The sequence below is a fragment of the Bos mutus genome, chromosome 18, assembly GCF_027580195.1.
Source record: "Bos mutus isolate GX-2022 chromosome 18, NWIPB_WYAK_1.1, whole genome shotgun sequence".
In the NCBI taxonomy this organism is placed as follows: Eukaryota; Metazoa; Chordata; class Mammalia; order Artiodactyla; family Bovidae; genus Bos; species Bos mutus.
In genome coordinates, this window is record NC_091634.1 from 2,585,573 (window position 1) to 2,607,931 (window position 22,359).

At 43.8% G+C, this 22,359-nt stretch overlaps 1 protein-coding gene across 1 annotated transcript; it reads right to left on the reverse strand.

The window, feature by feature from the left end:
• Positions 1–1,182: 1,182 nt before the first annotated feature.
• Positions 1,183–20,706, reverse strand: LOC102280244 (zinc finger protein 432). The gene is made up of 10 exons (XM_070388109.1): positions 20,438–20,706; positions 17,025–17,204; positions 16,258–16,384; positions 15,901–15,993; positions 11,408–12,730; positions 9,037–9,121; positions 5,294–5,387; positions 4,854–4,980; positions 4,500–4,592; positions 1,183–2,490 (listed from the first exon to the last, which is right to left on the reverse strand). The coding sequence occupies exons 2-10, from the start codon at positions 17,037–17,039 to the stop codon at positions 1,196–1,198; spliced, it is 3,252 nt and encodes a 1,083-aa protein (XP_070244210.1). The 5' UTR covers positions 17,040–17,204; positions 20,438–20,706; the 3' UTR covers positions 1,183–1,195.
• Between the last annotated feature and the right edge of the window lie 1,653 nt (positions 20,707–22,359).

Sequence of the window (22,359 nt, forward strand, 5' to 3'; positions counted from 1 at the left end):
TTTATTTGAAACAATGGTCCTCCTGTATAGGACAGGGCTCTATATTATCCTGGGATTAAACCACAATGGGTAAGAATATGAAAAAGAATGTATATATTTGTATACCTGAATCACTTTACCATACAGCAAAAATGAACACAACATTGTATGTCAAGAAAATAAATTAAAAAAAAATCTACTTGTGTTCTATGGTGCTTAAATACCATTAAGTCCTTCCCCAATCTCCCAAATGAGGTGCTCCTTCAACAGTAAATTTTCTTTTTCCCTTGAGCCAATTACTCCATGTCTATTACATTTATTAGAAACACTTACAACCTCTCGCTAAATTAACTTGAGTGTAGAGATACACTGAGATAGACACTTGAAGATAATCCTACCACCTCAATGGTATCTCCAGGAGACCATGGGTTTTCTTTGTTTTGATCACCACAATCTCCTCAGCTTCTAGGATTGAACCAGGTATCAAGGAAGTATTTGCCAAATACTCTGTAAATGAACAGACTGACTCAACCTAAGGCTGTTGCTTGCCAAGTCTCCCTTGGCAAAATCAACTTTACCAGGTTTAAAGGACGACATCCTGGTTTTGAATTCACACTTCACCTTGGCTGGGGGTAACTGAATTGATACCAACACACCCCATATGCCACCAACTCAGTATTAGCCCTTTTGTGCTTTTTCCACATACACATTATATGCTTAAAAATTCACCTCATTTCTTCCATTTAGTTGAATTCAGGCTTCCTTCATTTGCTTTCCTAATGGTTCAGCAGATAAAGAATACGCCTGCAATGTAGAAAACACAGGAGACGTGGGTTCGATTCCTGGCTCAGTAAGATCCCCTGGAGAAGGAAATGGCAACCCACTCCAGTATTCTTGCCTGGGAAATCCCATGGACAGAGGAACCTGGGGGGCTACAGTCTATGGGGTCACAAAGAGTCAGACATGGCTAACAACGCACACCTTACCTTACCTTACCTTCCTTCATTTGTTCAGCACAGTAGAACAACTGAAGTGTATCTGTTGGGTTAACATGAGATTATTCCTCTGTACCAATGCATATATTTAACTGGATGAGAACATTATGCCCGTCCAGTCTCCACACTCATACAATTTTTTACGGTGTATACTTTCAGCCACCGTCTGAGCTAGAAATTTTTGCTCAACCCTTTTCCTCAATGTGTTTTGTTTTTTCCTACTAGTTTCCGGTGACATAAAATAAAATGTAATTGACCACTGAAGGCACGACCACATTCACTGAGTTCATAAGGGTCCTCTCCTGGGCCAGGCCCCTGTTGTCTCCAGTGGGTAACCATCGGGTCACAGGCTGTCCCACTAAGACCGTGCTCCTGTTAGCCAGGAGCCCACTGATGCCGACTGGCAACTGAGGGGCCAGAGGAGGCAGGTGCATTGTCACTGTGTTCAGGTTTTTCTCCTGGAGAACGACACTGCTCTGGGGGGACTTCACTGAGGGAGGGAGTTTCTTGACTGAGTGAGTTTTCAGGTGTTTATTGAGGACCGACTTCCCTCTGAATGATTTCCCACACTTGCTGCATCTGTAGGGTTTCTCGCCCGTGTGGATCCTCTGGTGTATCACGAGCTGTGGCTTCTCGATAAAGCCCTTCCCACAGTGGCTGCATTCAAAGGGCTTCTCTCCCGTGTGAGTCCTCTGGTGCTTGATGAGACCCATTTTCTGGGAAAGCGTCTTCCCACACTCGCCACACACAAAGGGACTCGTGCCAGTGTGAATCCGCTGGTGTGCCATGAGACACGTCTTCTGGGTGAAGCCTTTCCCACACTCGGTGCACGTGTAAGGTTTCTCGCCTGTGTGGATCCGCAGATGGACCACGAGGTTTCCCTTCTGGATGAAGCCCTTGCCACACTCACTGCAAATAAATGGTTTCTCTCCCGTGTGGGTTCTCTGGTGCACATTGAGCCCTGATTTCTTGAGGAAGGTTTTGCCACAGTCGGTGCACTCGTAAGGTTTGTCCCCCATGTGCATCCTCTGGTGCTCAGTGAGCTGGAACTTTCTGAAGAAGGCTTTCCCACAGAGGTTACATCGATGGGGCTTCTCTCCTGTGTGAAGATTCTGATGATCAGCGAGCCAAGACTTCTTGACGAATGCTTTCCCACATTCACTGCACACATGAGACTTCTTCATTTGTTTAGTGTGCTGATGCTCCATGAGTTGGGACTTAGTGCTGAGGAGTTTAGGATGAAATGGTTCCCTGTCAGCATAGGGGCAGGATTTCCCATCTGCAGGAGGCTCAGCAGCTCTCTTTATTTCACAGTTCAGACTCTCGGAGAGTAAACTTGAATTTGATGTCACGCTTCTTCCATGTAAGTCAAACACATCATGATTGTGCCTGAACAGAGCTCTGCTCTGATGACCAGAATTGTCCAGTGGGTTCTGTTCAAGCCATTGTTCTAGTCTTTTCTCAACTCTCTTCTTTTGTAAGTGTTCCAGCAGGTGGCCATCAACTTTCCAGACTTCTAGGAAAGAAAAGAAGAATGAATTCCTCTATCTTTTAGATCTGGAATAAAAGGTGTTTTTTTTTTTCCTTGTGGCATGTGAGATCTTGGGGCTTCCCTGATGGCTCAGTGGTAGAGAACTTGCCTGCAATGCAGGAGACGCCAGTGTGATCCCCGGGTTGGGAATATCTGGAAAAGCAAATGGCAGCTAACTCCAGTATTCTTGCCAGGAGAATCCCATGGACAGAGAGGCCTGGCAGGCTGCAGTCCATGGGGTCGCCAAGAGTCAGTCAGGACTGAGCAACTAATACACACGTGGGATCTTAGTTCCCCAACCAGAGATCAAACCTGCACCTCTGCAGCGGAAGTGCACAGTCCCAACCCATGGACCACCAGGGGAGTCCCAGAATAGAGGTATTTTTTACAATACTTCGATGTGAGATGTCTTTTTAGTGATGAGCCTACAGTATAAGTGTAAATAAAGCTCTGTGTTTAATATTCTTCATATGCTGGGGGGGAAAAAGAGTCATAATGAATAAAGACAGATTTGATAACTGTCTAAATACTGTAAAATACAAGCAATCTCCTGTGAGCAGGAGACTGCAGGCTGCAGGGCCACCTCATCTACATTGTGACGGATGGACTCATTCAGTCCACAGGTCTTGACTGATGTCCACAGTGGACCAGGAATGGTGCTAGTGTTGGGGAGTCACAAACGTACTCCTCAGGTGCACAGAGCCTATGCTGTAGTGGGGTCAAACCACTTCACAGGGCAGAGACAGGACACGAAGAAAACAGCTGTAAGTTGTGAAAACTGGTGGGAAGGAGCAATGAAGAGGGAGAGGGGTGGAGGAAATCTAGGCTCAATTTGGAGGAAGATAGGCCTCCCTGTGGATCCAGCACTGGGGTTGCTGGGAGGGGGAATGAAGAAAATGATACAGCGACTTCCCTGGTGGTTTAGCAGTTAAGACACTGCGCCTCCAGTACAGGGGGCTCGGGTTCAATCCACCGTGTGTGAGTTGCTCAGTCATGTCCATGACTCTTTGCGACCCCGTGGACTATAGCCCACCAGGTTTCTCTGTCCATAGAATTCTCCAGGCAAGAATACAGGAGTAGGTAGCCATTTCCTTCTCCAGGGGATCATTCCAGCATCACAAGCAGATTCCTTACCATCTGAGTAAGATCCCATATGTCATATGGCCAAAAAAAATTTTTTAAGGAAAAAAGAGAAAATGACACAGCAGAGAACTGCAACCACATCTAAGTTACATCCTACATCCCAGAAAGCTGCTCCCTTTCCTAAAAGAGGAGCCCCAGCTCACAGTGGTCCATGACACAATTTAATTCCATCACAGCTGTTTTCACCCCCTGGTCATATTATTTATTTTAGATTTTGATTAAACTTATGTCTCATCCTCTTAGAATGAAAGCTCTCAGGCTATTAGTTTTCTCAGCTGCTATAACATCCCAGTTTACAATAGATTATCAAAAAAATTCATAGAGGAAGGAATCAAGGAAGCAGTCCCACATATGAAACAGACTGGGAGGTTTAGGAATAAGACAGAAATCTCTGGGAATAAGATGATATGTCATGATGATCACAGAAAGGAGAATTTTTATGTCATAACAGGGAACATGGTTACCTGGGACTTAATGTTATCAGGATATGAGGGGAAAGAAATGAAAGCCTTCAGGAATACAATGTTAAGGTCTACAACAAATGAGAAGAAAGTTCAAAACTAGTACATACACAAAGGAATTAACTGGAAGTAGGCAACAGTTAGGGCTTCCCAGGTGGCTTTAGCATTAAAGAATCCACCTGCCAATTCAGAAGATATAAGTGACGCAGGTTCAATCCTTGGGTTGGGGAGAACCCTGGAGAAGTGAATGGCTAACTCCATCCAGTATCTTGCCTGGGGGAGCATAACATCAGGAGACAGATGGACAGAGCCTCCAATCCCCTCGCAGCTGTGGCTCTTCTCTGACAAGGTCATTTCCACAGCCTGTCCCCCTGCTGGTCTCTCACTCACCTGAACGGGTTTGACAGTGGGTTTCATCATCCATCATCCATGGTTCTCCTTGATCCAATTTGGAGAGTACCTCTGGTGTGCTTGCTTGAAAACCTGTTCATGGGAAATGACAGACTATTTAGGCCCAGTGAGTTTGCCTTGGGGTCTGTGAACACGGCAGAATGCTACATGTGAGGCCAAAACAATTTCACAACCTACAGAGTCAAGGCTTTTCTTGCAGAAGAGAGAATACACCCACTTCTCTTGGGCCAGAGAGGACACCGAGCATCACAGATGCTCCAGAGTTCTCAGAAGCTGGAAAGGAAAGGCCACTGACTGGGGACCTGGTCAGTGACCCAAGGGAGCCATCCTCACCGGCAGACACCAGGTTGCTATAGTTCTCCAGCATCACATCCCTGTACAGGGCCTTCTGAGCAGGGGCCAGGAGCTGCCACTCCTCCCACGTGAAGTCCACGGCCACATCGTCAAATGTGAGGGTTTCCTGTAAGAAGAGAGGTGTGTAATGATGATGTCATCTTGATGATATGGAAGAAATGTTAAAGGTGTTCTGCTCATTTCCACTTTACAGGCTGCACTGAAATATCCAGTAGGGTTTTTATTTTCATGTATCATTAAAGAAGCAAATGCTGAATACAATATTCTCTAATATATGTGTATGTATATACACACACATATATATATGACATGAAAAGATACACAAATTTATACTTTATGGAATAATGAAAGTGATTTTTTACAGGCCTCTAAAAATCCATTAGGGAACAAAGGAAAGAATAAAACAAATCAAAAGTCACCTGGGCCTGGATCATTTTCTTCTGTTCTCTGAAAACACCTGGTACCGTTGATGTGTCTCGTGGATCTGCTCTCAATTTCTGTTCTGAAACTTGTCTTCAACCAAGCATATCCCAAGAAAATGCTGCCACCAAATCTGTAACTTCTTCCTCCTTCAACTGATTATTTCACTCCTGGGGACTCAGGACCTTGGGTGGAGGAGAAAATTCAAGCTGAGGGTACATTTTCTCTGGGCTCGGATGCTATCGCTGCTCCTGGGTGCTCACCTTAGCCCAAGACCCACAGCATTGCTGAGTGTCCCTTCGTTTGCTGGCCCAGAAGAGTTTATTCCTCTGGCCAAGAAGTCTAAGCTTCTCACTGTGCTGGTGATATATTCTTTTATTCTGTGAACTTGAAGTGGTGTGACAGTCAAAGGAGATGAGGGAATCGAGATCCATCACAGCAGCAGGCCTCAGGGGCATGAGAATCACAAGTGGCTCTGTATACAAAAGGGACCACATGGCAGGAGAGGTCCTGAGCACTGTTTCCTTTAAACCATGTGTACTCAGGGACCTCGTCAAATGTTCTTATATGCCCCGTGAGCACGTGCACTCATTTTGAAAACCAATGCACTGGTCAAACCAGAAACGCTTTCTTATAAGCGATAATGGTAATATCTTAGGAGGTTTCAAATACATAAAAATTAAAATACAAAATAATCATACATAATTAAATTTGAAGTGCTCTAAAACTACTATATTGTCCAGAAGAAAGCACAAAAGTACAAATTAACAAGAATTTGACAAACAAAAATTATATGTGGTACATACTCTTCAGTGTCATAATGCACACTAACAATTCTCTTAAAGCACATAGACTGTGGCGCTATCAGAAGAGGGAAATGTAATAACAGAAACTAGATGCTAGAATACCTCATAAAACTCAGATAAATATTTTAGGTTCTATATTTATTTAAAAAAAACATAAATAACTTTATAACTGAGGAACAGGTAGATGGAAGAGGTTCCCAAGACAGGGTATGTGTGGAAGGGTGAGGCGTGCCCCCTACAGGAGGGTCACTCTTCCTGCATCTCCACATGTTCAAGCCAGAAGCAACTTCACTCTGAGGAACACATCTAAGAAATAACATCCCTCCAAAAATCTGGGTTGAACAAGAGAACACTGTCATGAATTTCCATAGTAACATTATTCATAATAAACCAAAATGTAAACAACACACATTTCATAAATAGTTGGAAAATCATATATTCAAACAACAGAATAATATTGGAAAAGTACAGTCTTTGCTCAGCTTCAAGCTAAAAATGCCTTTTACATTTCTCAAGGGCTATAAAACAAAAATAAAGAAGTATATGTGAGAGAATGGTGGCATGGAAACCCCAAAATATTTACTATGTGGATATTTAATATTTGCCTGACCCTGTTACACAGGGGGGAAAAAAGTATACCTATGTGCAAAAACATGAATGATTCTCACAAATATTGACCCTGACATTTAAAAAAAAAAAAGAAAAAAAGCATGATGTGGAGAAAACTCTAATTTGAAAAGATACAGGCATCCCAATGTTCACAGCAGAACTAAAATATAATAGCCAAGACACAGATGCAACCCAAGTGTCCTTCAAGAGATGAACAGATAAAGAAGATGTGCTGTATAAATATACACAGTTGAAAATAGAAAAAACTAAATAAACTATAATGAGGAATAAATAATTAAAACACCATAAAGAAAAATGCGAAAGAATAAGTTAACATTAGAAAATTGGGCCGATATTTTTCAGCAATATCATTATCAACATGAAATGATACTTATTTGAAAGAAAAAATGCTCCCCTAGAAACCCCAAAGGACATCTACATACATAGCTGGTTAGAAATGCCCAAGCTCATTTCTTAGTACTAACTCAATCACTGGCAATGGGAACTTGAAATACACGATTGACTAAGACCAGCCAGGACTTCCTAGTAAACTGGGATATGGGTGGCCTTGCCAAAGGTCACCTTGCCAGATGATTAAACAAAAAGAAGATTCTGTTACCAAATAATGTATGCTAACGTTCACGTATGTCAGGGAGGTAAGTAATGGTGCTGTTGCAATATACCGATATTAGGAGGTGAGTGCAGGTGTTGACAAATATTTTCTGCAAAAAAGAACAGACAGATTTTCCAATTTGCAGGCCAGAATATCTGTCACGACTATATTCTGCCTTTGCTATGTGAAAGCAGCACAGGCGGTACAAAAACAGATTGGCTTTGCTGGTTCAGCCTCTCGTCCTGTAGTCAACTCCTCGATTAAAAGCTAAACCAGGTCCTACAGTACAGCACAAGGAACTATATTCAATGTCCTGTCATAAATCATAATGGAAATTAATATCAAGGAGAATGTATATATATGTGTGTAACTGAATCACCTTGCTGTACAGTAGAAATTAACCTATCATTGTAAATCAACTATACTTCAGCAAATTTAAAAAGAAAAACACACACAAAAAAAGCTAAAATACAGATGGTTTGGAACTACTGCCCTGGGATGTACAGTCTTCTGTCGCACCAGCAGAAACTGGAACCTCAACTCAACTACCAACACAACCATCCTTGGCGTCCAACTCTTCAACCATCACACACCTCTCTGTACCGGATACTGACTACACTACACACTTCCTTATTAACCCAAAACCTGGGCCAGACACCCTCATGTGATGACCCAGTCCCCGCCCACCACTGAGCCCCGAATTAAATCCCTAACCTGAATCCAATACTGCGATCGTTGTCACCGAAGAGGAAAAGTTAAAATTTTACATAACCTCCTGCTTGTTCTGCCTCTGCTTGCTCCTTGCAAAGTTTGGATCACAGGTCACGTAGTCTCAGGAAGTGGGGATTTACAATACTAGGAACTGGAGCTTATCTCACTTACCCTTGTCCTGCTCTTTGCAATTGCCCGGCCCCTGCAATCCTGCTTAATCATGCCTGTCCCTGTAAAGGTCAGGCATCCCCCTCCCCGTCTTGACCGCTGTTCCCGCGCGCGCGAAACCCCTTAGTTTAAACCACCCTATTAGCAGCTGAAGTGACTTAGCAGCTTAGCATTAGCAGCTAATGTTGCCTACTATAGTCTGTCTATAAAAACTCTATAAACCCCTTGTTTATGGCTCAGAGCTTGAAGTGTTAACTCCTCTGGGCCCACCTGCTTAGTAAACCTGAGTTCTCCAACTCAGAGTGCGGTGCTTGGTTTCTCCATTACTGGTTTCTTCAACACATGTACACCTTGCAAGCCAAGTAACCTACAAAACCCCAAGGTCTGACAACTGGAAGAGTACTGATCTCTACACAATCTAATTGCACTGATTCACAGGACACGCTCCCAATCCAAACCACAGACACACTCCACTTCTGGTTCTCCACAAATCCGGAACCCACCTGGTTCCCCTTAAATATAACCACCTCGGCATTTCTACCCTCCCCCTCTGCCCTCTGGCAATAATCTCATGGGTCCAGACGGCACGAAGTCCTCTATCACCCTGGAAGAAAAAATACCACCACTGTAACAACAACAACAAATTCCAGTGACAAAAATTGCATGCTAACCTGATATTCCTCAGACTGACCATCCGCCTAAACAGCGTCGTGCTTCCGCGAACTGCTTTGACCTCCAGAACTGTCTACGGAAGCCGAGGTGGATCTGGGGCGTGTAGGCGCTGAGGCCCGACTTCCGGTACGTCCTAGAGAAGCAATGTCTGCGCCCAGCTCACCGCGGCCCCTTGGGAGCAGCCATGTTGGCACACCTGACGTACAGAATACCCAGGGACGCGTTTGTGCCCCAGAAGCTGGGGATGCCTGGAGGGGGAGAAGCCACTGAACTTCTCTCATTTCCTGGCACTTCGATTCTTGCAGAAAATAGGTACATTTTCAGTCTCAGGCTTCCCAAGACAAAACTGATGCAGACTAAGGTGCTTTCAAGCCTGCTAGGGAGGGAAGTAAAAGGCCACGGTGTGTATTATCCACTTTGTATTAAAAAAAAAAAAAAAAAAAATCCAAACAGAAAGGTAAGAGTTCAATCGTCCAATTGGCAGCGGAGATGCACTCCCAGAAAGGGAAAACAATACATCTGGTAAACGGACACCACGGAGGGAAATAGTTTGCAGGAAGCTGTTTTTTTAGAACAGAAAACAATTTCCAGGAGCTGTACAGTATGGGGCTGGCCATTAACAGGGCAAAGAGCAGCAGGGACTACCCAAGTTGTGACTGGGGGTGGGGGGTGGGGAAAAGGCCGCCAGAAGTGAGGCCATTAATGGTGTGGAGTCGATGGAAAAAGCTCGACTTGAATCCATCCCACCATAATGTGAGCGTGGTGATGGGGACAGTAACCCAAAATTTAGGGCAAAGAACATCAAAATTAAGTATGCCTCAGGCCGCTGTTAAAAATGAGGGGTCCTCAATTGTAGCCCCAAAGGTTCTGGTTTCAGAGCTGGGGGACATGGCTAGGATATTTGCATTAAGTTTCTCAGAGAATCTGAGGCAGGAAGGCTGTCAAATACAATCACTAGAAACAGTCCTGGAATATTCTCTAGTTACCTATATTAAGTACTAACTCCCGTTAGTACTTAAGTCTTAGTTCAAATTATATCCAGAAAAGCTTGGGATGGGGAACCTCCTCATTATTACCAAAGCATCCATGCATGTGTGCTATCTCGCTTCAGTTGTGTCTGAGTCTGTGCCACCCCGGTGGACTGTACTGTAGCCCACCAGGCTCCTCTGTCCATGGGATACTCCAGGCAAGAATACTAGAGTGGGTTGCTGCTCTCCTCCAAGGGAAATTCCCGATTCGGGGATTGAACCTGGGCCTCCTGCATAGCAGTAGATTTTTTACTGTCTGAGCCACCAGGGAATTATGTATATGTATAACTGAATCCTTTGCTGTACACTTGAAACTAACACAGCATTGTAAATCAACCATATTCCAATAAAATTAAAATATTAAAAACAAAATAGAATGGTATTAAGAAGTGGGCATTTAAGAGGCAACTGGGTCCAAAGAGTGGAGCCCTCATGATTGGGAATAGTGCCTTTATAGAAGAGAACCCACCCCCGCTTTGCCCTTTCCCCAACATGAGGATACAATGGGATGACCATCTTCTATGAACCAGGAGCCCTCATTAGATACCAAGTCTGTCTATAGCTGTAATACCCTGAATGTGCTGATCTCATTTGAGCTGAAAAGCTCAGAGGATCAGGCCTGCTTAGTACTTGGATGGGAGATACTAAATCTGCAGGCCCCTTAATCTGGGACTTTGTAGCTTCCAGAACTGTGAGAAATGAATTTCTGTTTCTATATGCTATGCAAGTGATGGTCTTCTATTATGTTAACTGGAAGGAACTATGAAAATATCTATTTCGTTTAGTGTATGTATTTACATCCTCTTACTATTAACAGATTAGCTGATGTACTACTTAAAAATAATAGTTACCTCAAAGCTCTCTCTAGGAGACCATGGGTTTTTTCATGGGCTTAATCACCACTGTATCCTCAGCTACTAGGACGGGACCCAATAAAAAAGGAAGTACTCAACAAATACTCAGTAAATGAATAAAATGACTCAATCTAAGACTCAAGCAAACTGGCTCGATCTAAATCCCTCTGCATAATATAAAATTTCTTAGAGTTTAAGGTAGACATCCCAGTTTTCAGTCAATCCTTCACCTTGCCCTGGAGAAACAGAACTGATATATATATACACACACACATATACATAGCCCATAGCCCACCAAACCAGTATTAGCCCTGTTTGTTCACAGGAACCTTCCACATACAAATTGCATGCTTAAAAACTTCACCTACTTATTTCTTCCACTTAGTTGGACTCAGGCTTCCTTCCTTCATTCAACTGACACAACAGAACAATTGATGTGTTTGTGTTTGGATTAACATCAGATTATGCCTCAGTATCAATGCATATATTTAACTGGATGAGTATATCATGGGTTCCTGGTCTCAGCATTTATACAGTTTCTCTCAGTATAAACTTTTCAGCCACCATTTGACCTAGAAATTTTTGCTCAATGATTTCTAACTTTTACACATAGTATGTCTTGAGTTTTTTTCCTAGGGGTTTTCTGTGACACAAAATAAAACATAATTGACCACCGAAGGCACAACCATGCTCACTGCGTTCTTAAGGGTTCTGTCTTCTGCAGACCCTCTGTCATCTCCTGCGGGTGCACACCTGCCCACGGGTGGTCCCGTTATGAGGACGTTCCTATTTGCTAGGAGTCCACTGATGTTGACTGACGGCTGAAGGGCCATGGAAGGCACCTGCACAGCCACCAGGTTAACAAGGCTCTTCTCCCGCATGGCATCACTTGTCTGTGAGGCAGGATTCTCCCCCTTGATTGCATCTCCAGGTTTCTCTCTTGTGTGTATTTTCTTATGTTTACCAAGGCAAGACATGTAGGCAAAAGCTTTCCCACACTCATTGCAGGTATAAGGTCTCTCTCCCGTGTGAGTCCTTTGATGGACAATGAGCTTTTGCTTTGTAGTGAAGGCTTTCCCACAGTCACTGCATTCAAAGGGTTTCTCTCCTGTGTGAATTCTTTGATGTTTAATGAGACCTGACTTCTGGGAACAGGATTTTCCACACTCACTACACACAAAAGGAGTCTTTCCCGTGTGAAATCTCTGATGGGCAATGAGGCAGGTCTTCTGGATGAAGCCTTTTCCACATTCATTGCATGTGTAAGGTTTCTCACCTGTGTGAATTCGCTGATGGACAATGAGATTTCCCTTCTGGATGAAGCCCTTTCCACAGTCACTGCAGATATACCGTTTCTCTCCGGTGTGGGTTTTCTGATGTATATTGAGCCGTGATTTCTTGAGGAAGGCTTTGCCACAATCAGTGCACTGGTAAGGTTTCTCTCCTGTGTGTGTTCTCTGATGTTCAGTGAGCATGAATTTTCTAGAGAATGCTTTGTCACAAAGATTACATCGATGGGGCTTCTCTCCTGTGTGAATTATCTGATGATCAGTGAGCCAAGACTTTTTGATGAAAGCTTTCCCACATTCACCACATACATGAGGCTTCTCTGTTTTTTTAGTTTTCTGATGCTCATTGAGTGGGGATTTGGAGCTGATGAGTTTTTGGCTTTGGGGGAATTTAATTTCAGGATGAAACTGTTCACTGTCAGCATGGCGACAGGATTTCTCATCTCCAATAAGCTCATTGGAGCTCTTTATTTCATAGCTGAGGTTTTGAGAAAGTAAAGTTAAATTTGATTTCATACATTTATCATGTAAGTCAAACACATCATGATGCTGCCTGAGCAGAAAATGAGTTATGCTCTGATGAACAGCATTTTCTAGTGGGTTCTGTTCATGCCATTGTTCTAGTCTCTTCTCCATGCTCTCATTTTGTAAGTACTCCAGCAGGTGGTCATCAAATTTCCAGACTTCTAGGAAAGAGAAGAAAAATGAATTTCCTAAAAATACCTTGATGTGAGGAATCTTTATGGGGATGTTTTTATAAGTGTAAATAAAATTCTATGTTTAATGTTCCCTGCACACTGGAACAGTGCCACATACCAGTCAAAAGGAAAAAGTAGTTAGTGTAAAACACAGGGCTGGATAATTCACAATGAAAAAGTACAGATTTGAATACCTTCTAAACAATAGCCTTGCAGACATACAGAGACTGTAAAATACAAGAATGTTCTGTGAGAAGGAGCCCAGAGGTTGCAGGGCACCTTATCCACACTGTGATATGGACTCATCCAGTCCACAGATCCTGACTGCTGACCATGGTGGACCAGGAATGGTGCTAGTGTTGGGGAGTCACAAACACATTCACAGGTGTACAGAGCCCATGCTGTAGCGGGATAAAACCACTTCGTGGGGCAGAGACAGAACATGAGGAAAACAGCTACAGGCTGTGAAAACTGGTGGGAAGGAGTGATGGAGAGGGAGAGAGGTGGAGGAAATCTGGCTCAATTTGGAGGAAGACAGGCCTCCCTATGGATCCAGTGTTGTTGTTGGCATGAGGGGAATGAAGAGAATGACACAGGGACTTCCCTAGCAGTTTAGCCATTAAGCCTCTTTGCTTCCAGTACAGGAGGCTTAGGTTCAATCCCCGGTATGTTAGTTGCTCAGCTGTGTTCAACTCTTTTGCGACCACATGGACTGGAGCCTGCCAGGTTCCTCTGACCATAGAATTCTCTAGGCCAGAATTCTGGAATGGGTTGCCATTCCCTTCTCCAGGGCATCTTCCCAACCCAGGGATCAAACCCAGGTCTCCCGCATTGCAGGCAGATTCTTTAGCATCTGAGTAAGATTCCACATGTCTTTCGGCAAAAAATTTTTAAAAAGAAGGGGAAAAAAGAAAGAAAATTATACAGCAGACAACTGCAAGCACATCTAAGTTACAATTTGCACCTCAGAGAGCTGCTCCCTTTCCTAAAGGAGGAGCCCTGGCTCACACTGGTCCATTAGGCAACTTAATTTCATCACAGCACTTTTCACCACCTAGACATATTATTTATTATAAATTTTGATTAAATTCATGTCTCATCCTCTTAGAACAAAAGCTCTAGTTCTGTTTTTTCAACTGCTGTGTTTGTGTATGTGTTAGTTGCTCAGTTGTATCCAACTCTTTGCAATCTCACGGACTGCAGCCCAGCAAGCTCCTCTGTCCATGGAATTTCCCAGTGGGTTGGAGTGGGTTGCCATTTCCTTCTCCAGGGCTCTTTCAAACCCAGGGATTGAACCTGGGTCTACTACCTTGCAGGTGAATTCTTTCCTGTCTGAGTGGCTCAGACTGCTGTAATGTTCCAGTTTACACTTCACTATCAAAAAATTCATACAGGAAGGAATCAAGAAAGCTAGCTATTCCATGTATAGAACAGACTGGGCGGTTTAGGAAGATGAAAATGTCCGTGTGAATAAGATGATCTGTCATAACGATCACAGAAAAGAGAATTTTTTTGTCCTGAAAGGGAATGTGGTTACCTGGTACTTAATTTTATCAGGATACCAGGGGAAAGAAATTAAAGCTTTCAGGAAGTGAATGTGATGGTAAGGTCTACAACAAATGAGAAGAAATTTCAAAACTAGTAAATATACAAAGGAATTAACTGGAAGTAGGCAAGAATTATGATCGAGTTGAGGCTGGAACTAAGAATGCAGGATGTTAAAATAATTTTCTAGTTAAAAATTCATCCTGAACAGCTGAGCCCTTTACAGAGGAGAGCTCTGCAAGGGGCCACAGTGGAGGTAAAGTCTGACTAGCCAGGATGGAGGCTGCACAGGAGTAAGGGAGAAGATAACTTGTAGGGTTTCCTGGGAAGGAAGATGATCCACAACCAGATAGTTACTAGGAACTAAGGAGAGCTGCCATTGAGATGAGGAAATTGTACAGAACCAAGTCTGTGCTGGATCACAGTGGGGAGGTATCAACTTGGGAGTTTTCTCCAGTGAGCCAAAGGAATTTGTTAGCTTATTAGAAAGAAGAAAACTTGGAAGGTCAAGAGATCACTGAGTAAAAGGGAAAGCAAAACATTAGTAAAACCTCAGGGCGGAGAGAAGGCCTAGTGAAGACCAGTCTACTTTGGGGCCGGCATCCAATGGGATGGTTGTGAGAAAGGAAATCAATATGAACAGTGGAGCAGGAAGGGGCAGTAGACGGCAGCAGACAGAGAGGAATTCAAAGTTTTCTCTGTGGAGGGCTTCACTGGTAGCTCAGTGGTAAAGAAACTGCCTGCCAATGCAGGAGACACAAGTTTGATCCCTGATCCGGGAAAACCCGACATGCTGGGGAGCAACAAAGCCCGTGGGCCACAACTATCAAGCCTGTCCTCTAGCACCTGGGAACTGCAACAACTGAAGCTCTTGAGCTCTGGAGCCCGTGCTCCACAAGAGAAGCCACTGCAATGAGAAGCCTCTGCACCAAAACTAGGGAGTAGCGCCCCTCGCCGCAAGTAGAGAAAAGCCAGCATGCAGCAACGAAGACAAAGCGCAGCCAAAAACAAACATTTTTAGAAAAAGTCTTCTCTGTGGCGAGAGATCCTGGAAGGGGGAATTTCACAGAAAATGAGGTGGGAGAGTATGGAGACGGAAAAGATATGAAAATGGTAGGAAAAAGAACACTAGGCAAACAAAAATCAAGATGGCAGTAAAATAAAGAAACAGATCCCAGAACACACAGAATATTTCTTAAAAAGGGATACATTCTTCTCTAAACTCCTACAATACTTTGGCCACCTGATGCAAAGAACTGACTCATTTAAAAAGACCCTGATGCTGGGAAAGATTGAAGGTGGGAGGAGAAGGGGATGACAGAGGATGAGATGGTTGGATGGCATCACCGACTCAATGGACATGAGTTTGAGTGAACTCCGGGAGTTGGTGATGGAGAGGGAGGCCTGGCGTGCTGCCGTCCATGGGGTCACAAAGAGTCGGACACGACTGAGTGACTGAACTGAACTGAAACTCCTACAAAGAAAAGTTCTCTGATACCGGGAGAGAAATGCAGGGAGGCACTGTTCACCCATCCTCCAATCCCCTCACAGCTGTGGCTCTTCTCTGACAAGGTCATTTCCACAGCCTGTCCCCCTGCTGGTCTCTCACTCACCTGAACGGGTTTGACAGTGGGTTTCATCATCCATCATCCATGGTTCTCCTTGATCCAATTTGGAGAGTACCTCTGGTGTGCTTGCTTGAAAACCTGTTCATGGGAAATGACAGACTATTTAGGCCCAGTGAGTTGCCCTGGGGTCTGTGAAGACAGCAGAATGCTACATGTGAGGCCAAAACAATTTCACAACCTACAGAGTCAAGGCTTTTCTCACAGGAGAAGAGAGAATACACCCACTTCTCTTGGGCCAGAGAGGACACTGAGCATCACAGATGCTCCAGAGCTTTCAGAAGCTGAGAAAGGAAAGGCCACTGACTGGGGACCTGGTCAGTGACCCAAGGGAGCCATCCTCACCGGCAGACACCAGGTTGCTACAGTTCTCCAGCATCACATCCCTGTACAGGGCCTTCTGAGCAGGGGTCAGGAGCTGCCACTCCTCCCACGTGAAGTCCACAGCCACATCGTCAAATGTGAGGGTTTCCTGTAATAAGAGAGGTGTGTAATGATGATGTCATCTTGATGATAGGGAAGAAATGTTAAAGGTGTTCTGCTCATTTCCACTTTACAGGCTGCACTGAGGTATCCAGTAGGGCTTTTATTTTAATGTATCATTAAAGAAGCAAATGCCTAATACAACATTCTCTAATTGTGTAGTTAGTCATCCATTCATTTATCCAATTGGAACTTGGAACTCCAGTACTTTGGCCACCTCATGAGAAGAGTTGACTCATTGGAAAAGACTCTGATGCTGGGAGGGATTGAGGGCAAGAGGAGAAGGGGACGACAGAGGATGAGATGGCTGGATGGCATCACTGACTGAATGGACGTGAGTCTGAGTGAACTCCAGGAGTTGGTGATAGACAGGGAGGCCTGGCGTGCTGCGATTCATGGGGTCACAAAGAGTCGGACACGACTGAGCGACTGATCTGATCTGATAGTATGTAGAACTAAATCTTCTTGTTAAACTAGAAACACTACATTCTCACATATATATGTGTGTATATATATAACAGGAAAAGATATACAAATTTATACTTTATAGAATAACGAAAATGATTTTTTACAGGTTTCTACAAACCCACTGGGGAACAAAGGAAAGAATAAAACAAACCAGAAGTCACCTGGGCTTGGATCATTTTCCTCTGTTCTCTGAAAACACTGTCGATGTATCACGTGGATCTGCTCTCAATTTCTGTTCTGAAACTTGTCTTCAACCAAGCATATCCCCAGAAAATGCTGCTACCAAATCCTATAACTTCTTCCTCTTTTGACTGATTCTTTTGCTCCTGGGGACTCAGGACCTTGGGTGGAAGAGAAAATTCAAGCTGAGGGTACATTTCCTCTGGGCCCAGAGGATATTGCTAATCCTGGGTGCTCATCTTAACCCAATGCCCACAGCATTGCCGAGTGTCCCTTTACTGGTAGCCCCAGAATATTTTATGCTTCTGGCCAAAAAAGCCTAAGCTTCTGACTGTGACGGAGGTAGTGTTCCTTTGTTCCACAAACTTTAAGTGGGATGACTGTCAAATGAGATGAGGGACAAGAGATTCACCCAGCAGCAGGCCTCGGGAGCAGCAGAATCGCAGGCACTTCAGTTATACAGAAGGGACCACATGGGGGGATAGGCGCTGCTTATCCTCTAAACCATGTGCGGTCAGGGACCTACTCAAAAATTTGTATACATCCCGTGACTACATGCACTTAATTTTGAAAACTACCATACTGCTCAAAGCAGAAATGCTTTGTTATAAAAAAATACTGGTAATATCTTAGAAGGTTTTAAATACATAAGAAATTAAAATACAAAATAATCGTATATAAATGAAGTTGAAGTGCTCTAAGACTACGTTGTCAGAAGAACGTATAAAAGTACTAATTAACATAAGAATTTAACAAACAAAAATTATATGTCATACGTACTCTCCAGTGTCATAATGAACACTAACAACTCTCTTAAAACACAGTTTGTGGTGCTATCAGAAGAGGGAAGTGTAATAACAAGAAACTCATCCACAACAAGGTGGGATTCTGACACCAATTTGATACGTAGTTCTTTTTCTAACACATCAGGAAACAATTCTACAACACCAGCTGGATGTCCTACACTTCAACTCAATTCCACCACTATGTACCTGGAGATAACGTCATATTTCATGAGTTAAAGGCTCCGTCCTGTGAGACTGGCCTCTACCCTCTGCTTCAAGTGCAAACACAAGTCCAGTCTGTCACCTGGGCTTCCAAGCAACTGGCCACAGAGCGCAGGGTCCAATGACCCCCTCCTTGGGTTGATTCATTTGCTAGAGGAGGGAATTTTGTGGAGGTCCAGTGGCTAGGACTCTGTGCTTCTACTGCAGGGGGTGTGGGTTCCATCCCTGGTCAGGAAACTAAGATCCCACATGCTGTGTGGCACAGCCAAAAACAAAACAAACAAAAATATGCTAGAATGGCTCCCGGAACTCAGAGAAACATTTTAGGTATTATATTTACTTACAAAAAGATGTAACTCAGGAACAGGCAGATGGAAGAGGTGCCTGCCCAGGACAGGGTAAGTGTGGAAGGGTGAGGAGTGCCCCCTACAGGAGGGTCACTCTCCCTGCATCTCCACGTGTTCACCAAGCCAGAAGCAACTTCGCTCTGAAGAATACATCTAAGAAATACATCCCTCCAAAAATCTGGGGCCTCCCTCCAAAAATATGGGTTAAACCGGAGGACACTGTCATGAATCTCCATAGTAACATTATTCATAACAAACCGAAATGCAAGCAACACAAATTTCACAAGTAGTCGGAAAATCATATAGTCAAACAATAGAATGCTATGGAAAAACAACAGTCTTTGCTCAACTTTCATGCTAAGAATACCTTTTACATCTTTCAAGGATAATAAAACAAAAATAAAGACTTATACATGAGAGAACAGTGGCATGCAAACCACAAAATATTTGCTATGTGGATATTTATATATTTGCATAATCCTGTTACACGGTGGGGGCGGGGGGGGGGAGTACATCTATGTGCAAGAACATAACTGAGTCTCACAAATATTGAGCCTGACATTAAAAAAAAGTGCATGATGTGGAGAAAACTCTAATTTGAAAAGCTTTAGGCATCCCAATGTTCATAGCAGAACTACTTACAATAGCCAAAACACAGATGCAACCCAAGTGTCCATCAATAGATGAACAGATAAGGAAGATGTGGTATAAAAATATATACAGTTGAAGACAGGCAAAACTATAATAATGATGAGGAATGAATAATTACAACACCATAAAGAAAACCTGAAAGAATAAGTTAACATTAGAAAACAGGGCCAAAATTTTTCAACAATATCATTATCAATATGAGAAAAGAGATCCAAGGCCTTACTTCTTTAAAAGAAAAAAATGCTTCTCTAGAAACCCCAAAGCACATTTCTACATACATAGCTGGTTAGAACCGCCCCATATACATAAGCTCTTTTCTTAGTACTAACTCAATCACTAGCAATAGGAACTCAAACCACATGATTGACTAAGACCAGTCAGGACTTCCCAATAAATTGGAATATGGATGACCTTGCCAGAAGGCATCTTTCCAGATAATTAAGCAAAATGAAGATTCTGTTAGCAAAGAACAAAGTTTTCACGTATGTCAGGGAGGTAAGTAACGGTGTGTGTTAGTTGCTCAGTCGTGTCCTACTTTTTGCATCCCAGGGACTGTAGCCTGCGAGGCTCCTCTGTCCATGGAATTCTCCTGGCAAGAATACTGGAGCGGGTTGCCATTTCCTTCTCCAAAGTAATGGTGCTGTTGCAATATATCGTTATTAGGAGGTGAGTGCAAGTGTTGACAAATATTTTCTGCAAAAAGTACACACGGATTTTCAAATTTGCAAGCCAAAATGTCCCTGTCACGATATACTCTATCTTTGCAGTGCAAAAGCCGCACAGACAATATAAGACAGATTGGCATTGCTGGCTCAGTCTCTCCTTCTATAGTCAACTTCTCGATTAAAAGCTAAACAACTGGGCTAACCAAGGTCCTACAGTACATCACAGGGAGCTATAGTCAATGTCCTGTCATAAATCATAATGAAAAAGAATATTAAAGAGAATGTGTATATATATCTGAATCACCTTGCTATACAGTAGAAATTCACAATGTTGTAAACCAATTATACTTCAATAAATTTAAAAAGAAAACACACGTACACAAAAGATAAAATATAGATGGTTTGGAACTATTGCCCTGGGATGTACGGTCTTCTGTCGCTTCTTTATGAACCCGAAACCTGGTACTGACACCCTTATGAGATGACCCAGGCACACCCCGCCATCACTGAGCCCCGAATTAAATCCCCAATCTGAATCGGACACTGCGATCGTCGTCAATGCCACCTGTACACCCTGCAATCGGAGTGATCCACAGAACCGCAAGCCTTGAAAACTGGAAGAAGAGCACTGATCTCTACAGAATCTAATCATACTGACCCCCAGGACACCCCCAACGCAAACCACAGACAAACTCCGCGTCTGGTTCCCAAATCCAGTACCCACCTGGTTCCCCTTACATATAACCACCTCGGCACTTCTGCCGTATGCCTCTGCCCTCTGGAGATAATCCCAAGGGTCCAGACAGCACCAAGTCCACGTATCACCCTGGGCGAAACAATACCACTACTGTGACGACAAAAAAAAAAGGGGGGGTGGGGGGAAATCCAGGCACAAAAATCACACACTAAACAGATTTTCCCCAGACCGACGGGAAGCTAAACGCCCTCCTACTTCGGTGAACTGCTTTGAAGTCTAGACCTGTCTACGGATGCCGAGGTGGATCTGAGCTGTCACTGGAGCCAATGATTCAACTTCCGTTACGTCCTAGACAGGCAATATGTCTGCGCCCAGATCACAACGGCCCCCAAGGGGACGGCCATGTTGGCACATCTGACGTACGGAAAGTCCAGGGATGGATTTGGAGGCCAGGAGCTGGGATGGCCTGGAGGGTGAAGAGCCACTGAAATTCTCTCATTTCCTCACATTTCGACTCTTGCAGAAAATAGGTACGTTTTCAGTCTCAAGCTTCATGAGGCAAAAATAATGCCGGCTAAGGTGCTTTCAGAAGGCTAGTCATGGAAGTAAATACGGCTTCGGCATGTATTATCCGTATTTTGTATAAATTGTATATAATTTTTGTAAAATTATATACAATTATATACAATATACAATTTGTATAAATTACATACGTAAATTGTATAAATTTTTGTATAAATCCGTATTTTTATACTTTGTATGAAAAAAAAAAAAAATTCCAGAGAGGTAGGAGTTCACTGGTTGGCTTGGCAGCGAAGAACACACTCCCAGAAAGGGAAAAGAAAATACATTGGGTAAACGGACTCCAAGGAGAGCTTCCGGAGGGAAGATAGCTTGCAGGAAGCTGATTTTAAGAAGAGAAAAAAGATTTCCAGACACTGCTACAGTATGGGGCTGGCCATTAAGGAGGGAAAAGAGTGGCAGGGGCTACCCACGTTGTGACTGGGGGTTGGGGCTCAGGAAAAGGCCACCAGAAGTAAGGCCATTAATGGTGTGGAGTCAATGGGAAAAGCTCAACCTGAATGCATCCTGCCATAACAGAAGCGTGGTGATGGGGACAGTAACCCAAGATTTACGGCAAAGAATGTGAAAATTAAGTGTGAATCAGGCTGTTGTGAAACCAGGCCATGGTTAAAAGAAACAGTCCTGGAATATTCTCTAGTTACCAATATTATGATGGGGGACTTCCTTTAGTATTTCAGTGTTGGCTCAAATAGTATCCAGAAAAGCTTGGGGTGGAGAGCCTTCCCTATTATTACTAAAGCATGCATATGTGTGCTAAGTCGCTTCAGTGGAGTTCCACTCCTTGCTTTGCTCTCCTCCAGGAGATTTTCCCCACCCATGGATTTAACTGGAGTTTCATGTCTCCTGCCGGAGAAGGCAATGGCAACCCACTCCAGTACTCTTGCCTGGAACATCCCATGGACAGAGGAGCCTGGTAGGCTGCTGTCCATGGGGTCGCTAAGAGTCAGACACGACTGAGCGACTTCACTTTCACTTTTCACTTTCATGCATTGGAGAAGGAAATGGCAACTCACTCCAGTGTTCTTGCTTGGAGAATCCCAGGGACGGGGGAGCCTGGTGGGCTGCAGTCTATGGGGTCGCACAGAGTAGGACACGACTGAAGTGACTTAGCAGCAGCAGCAGCATGTCTCCTGTATTGACAGGTGGGTTCTTTACCACTAGCTCAACCTGGAGCTTCCCTGACAGCTCAGTTGGTTAAGCATCCACCTGCAATGCAAGAGACCCCAGTTCCATTCCTGGGTCGGGAAGATCCCCTGGAGAAGGGATAGGCTACCCACTCCAGTATTCTCTGGCTTCCCTTGTGGTTCAGCTGGTAAAGAATCCACCCACAATGTGGGAGACCTGGGTTTGATCCCTGGGTTGGG

Excerpts from the sequence above, each read along its gene's own strand:
- LOC102280244 (XM_070388109.1), bottom strand. Across the intron at positions 9,122-11,407 it reads GGTCAATTATGTTTTATTTT|GCATCCCCAGCTTCTGGGGC; the intron begins GTGTCACAGAAA and ends CTCCCCCTCCAG. Across the intron at positions 5,388-9,036 it reads GCTGCTCCCAAGGGGCCGCG|ACAAGTTTCAGAACAGAAAT; the intron begins GTGAGCTGGGCG and ends GCTTGGTTGAAG.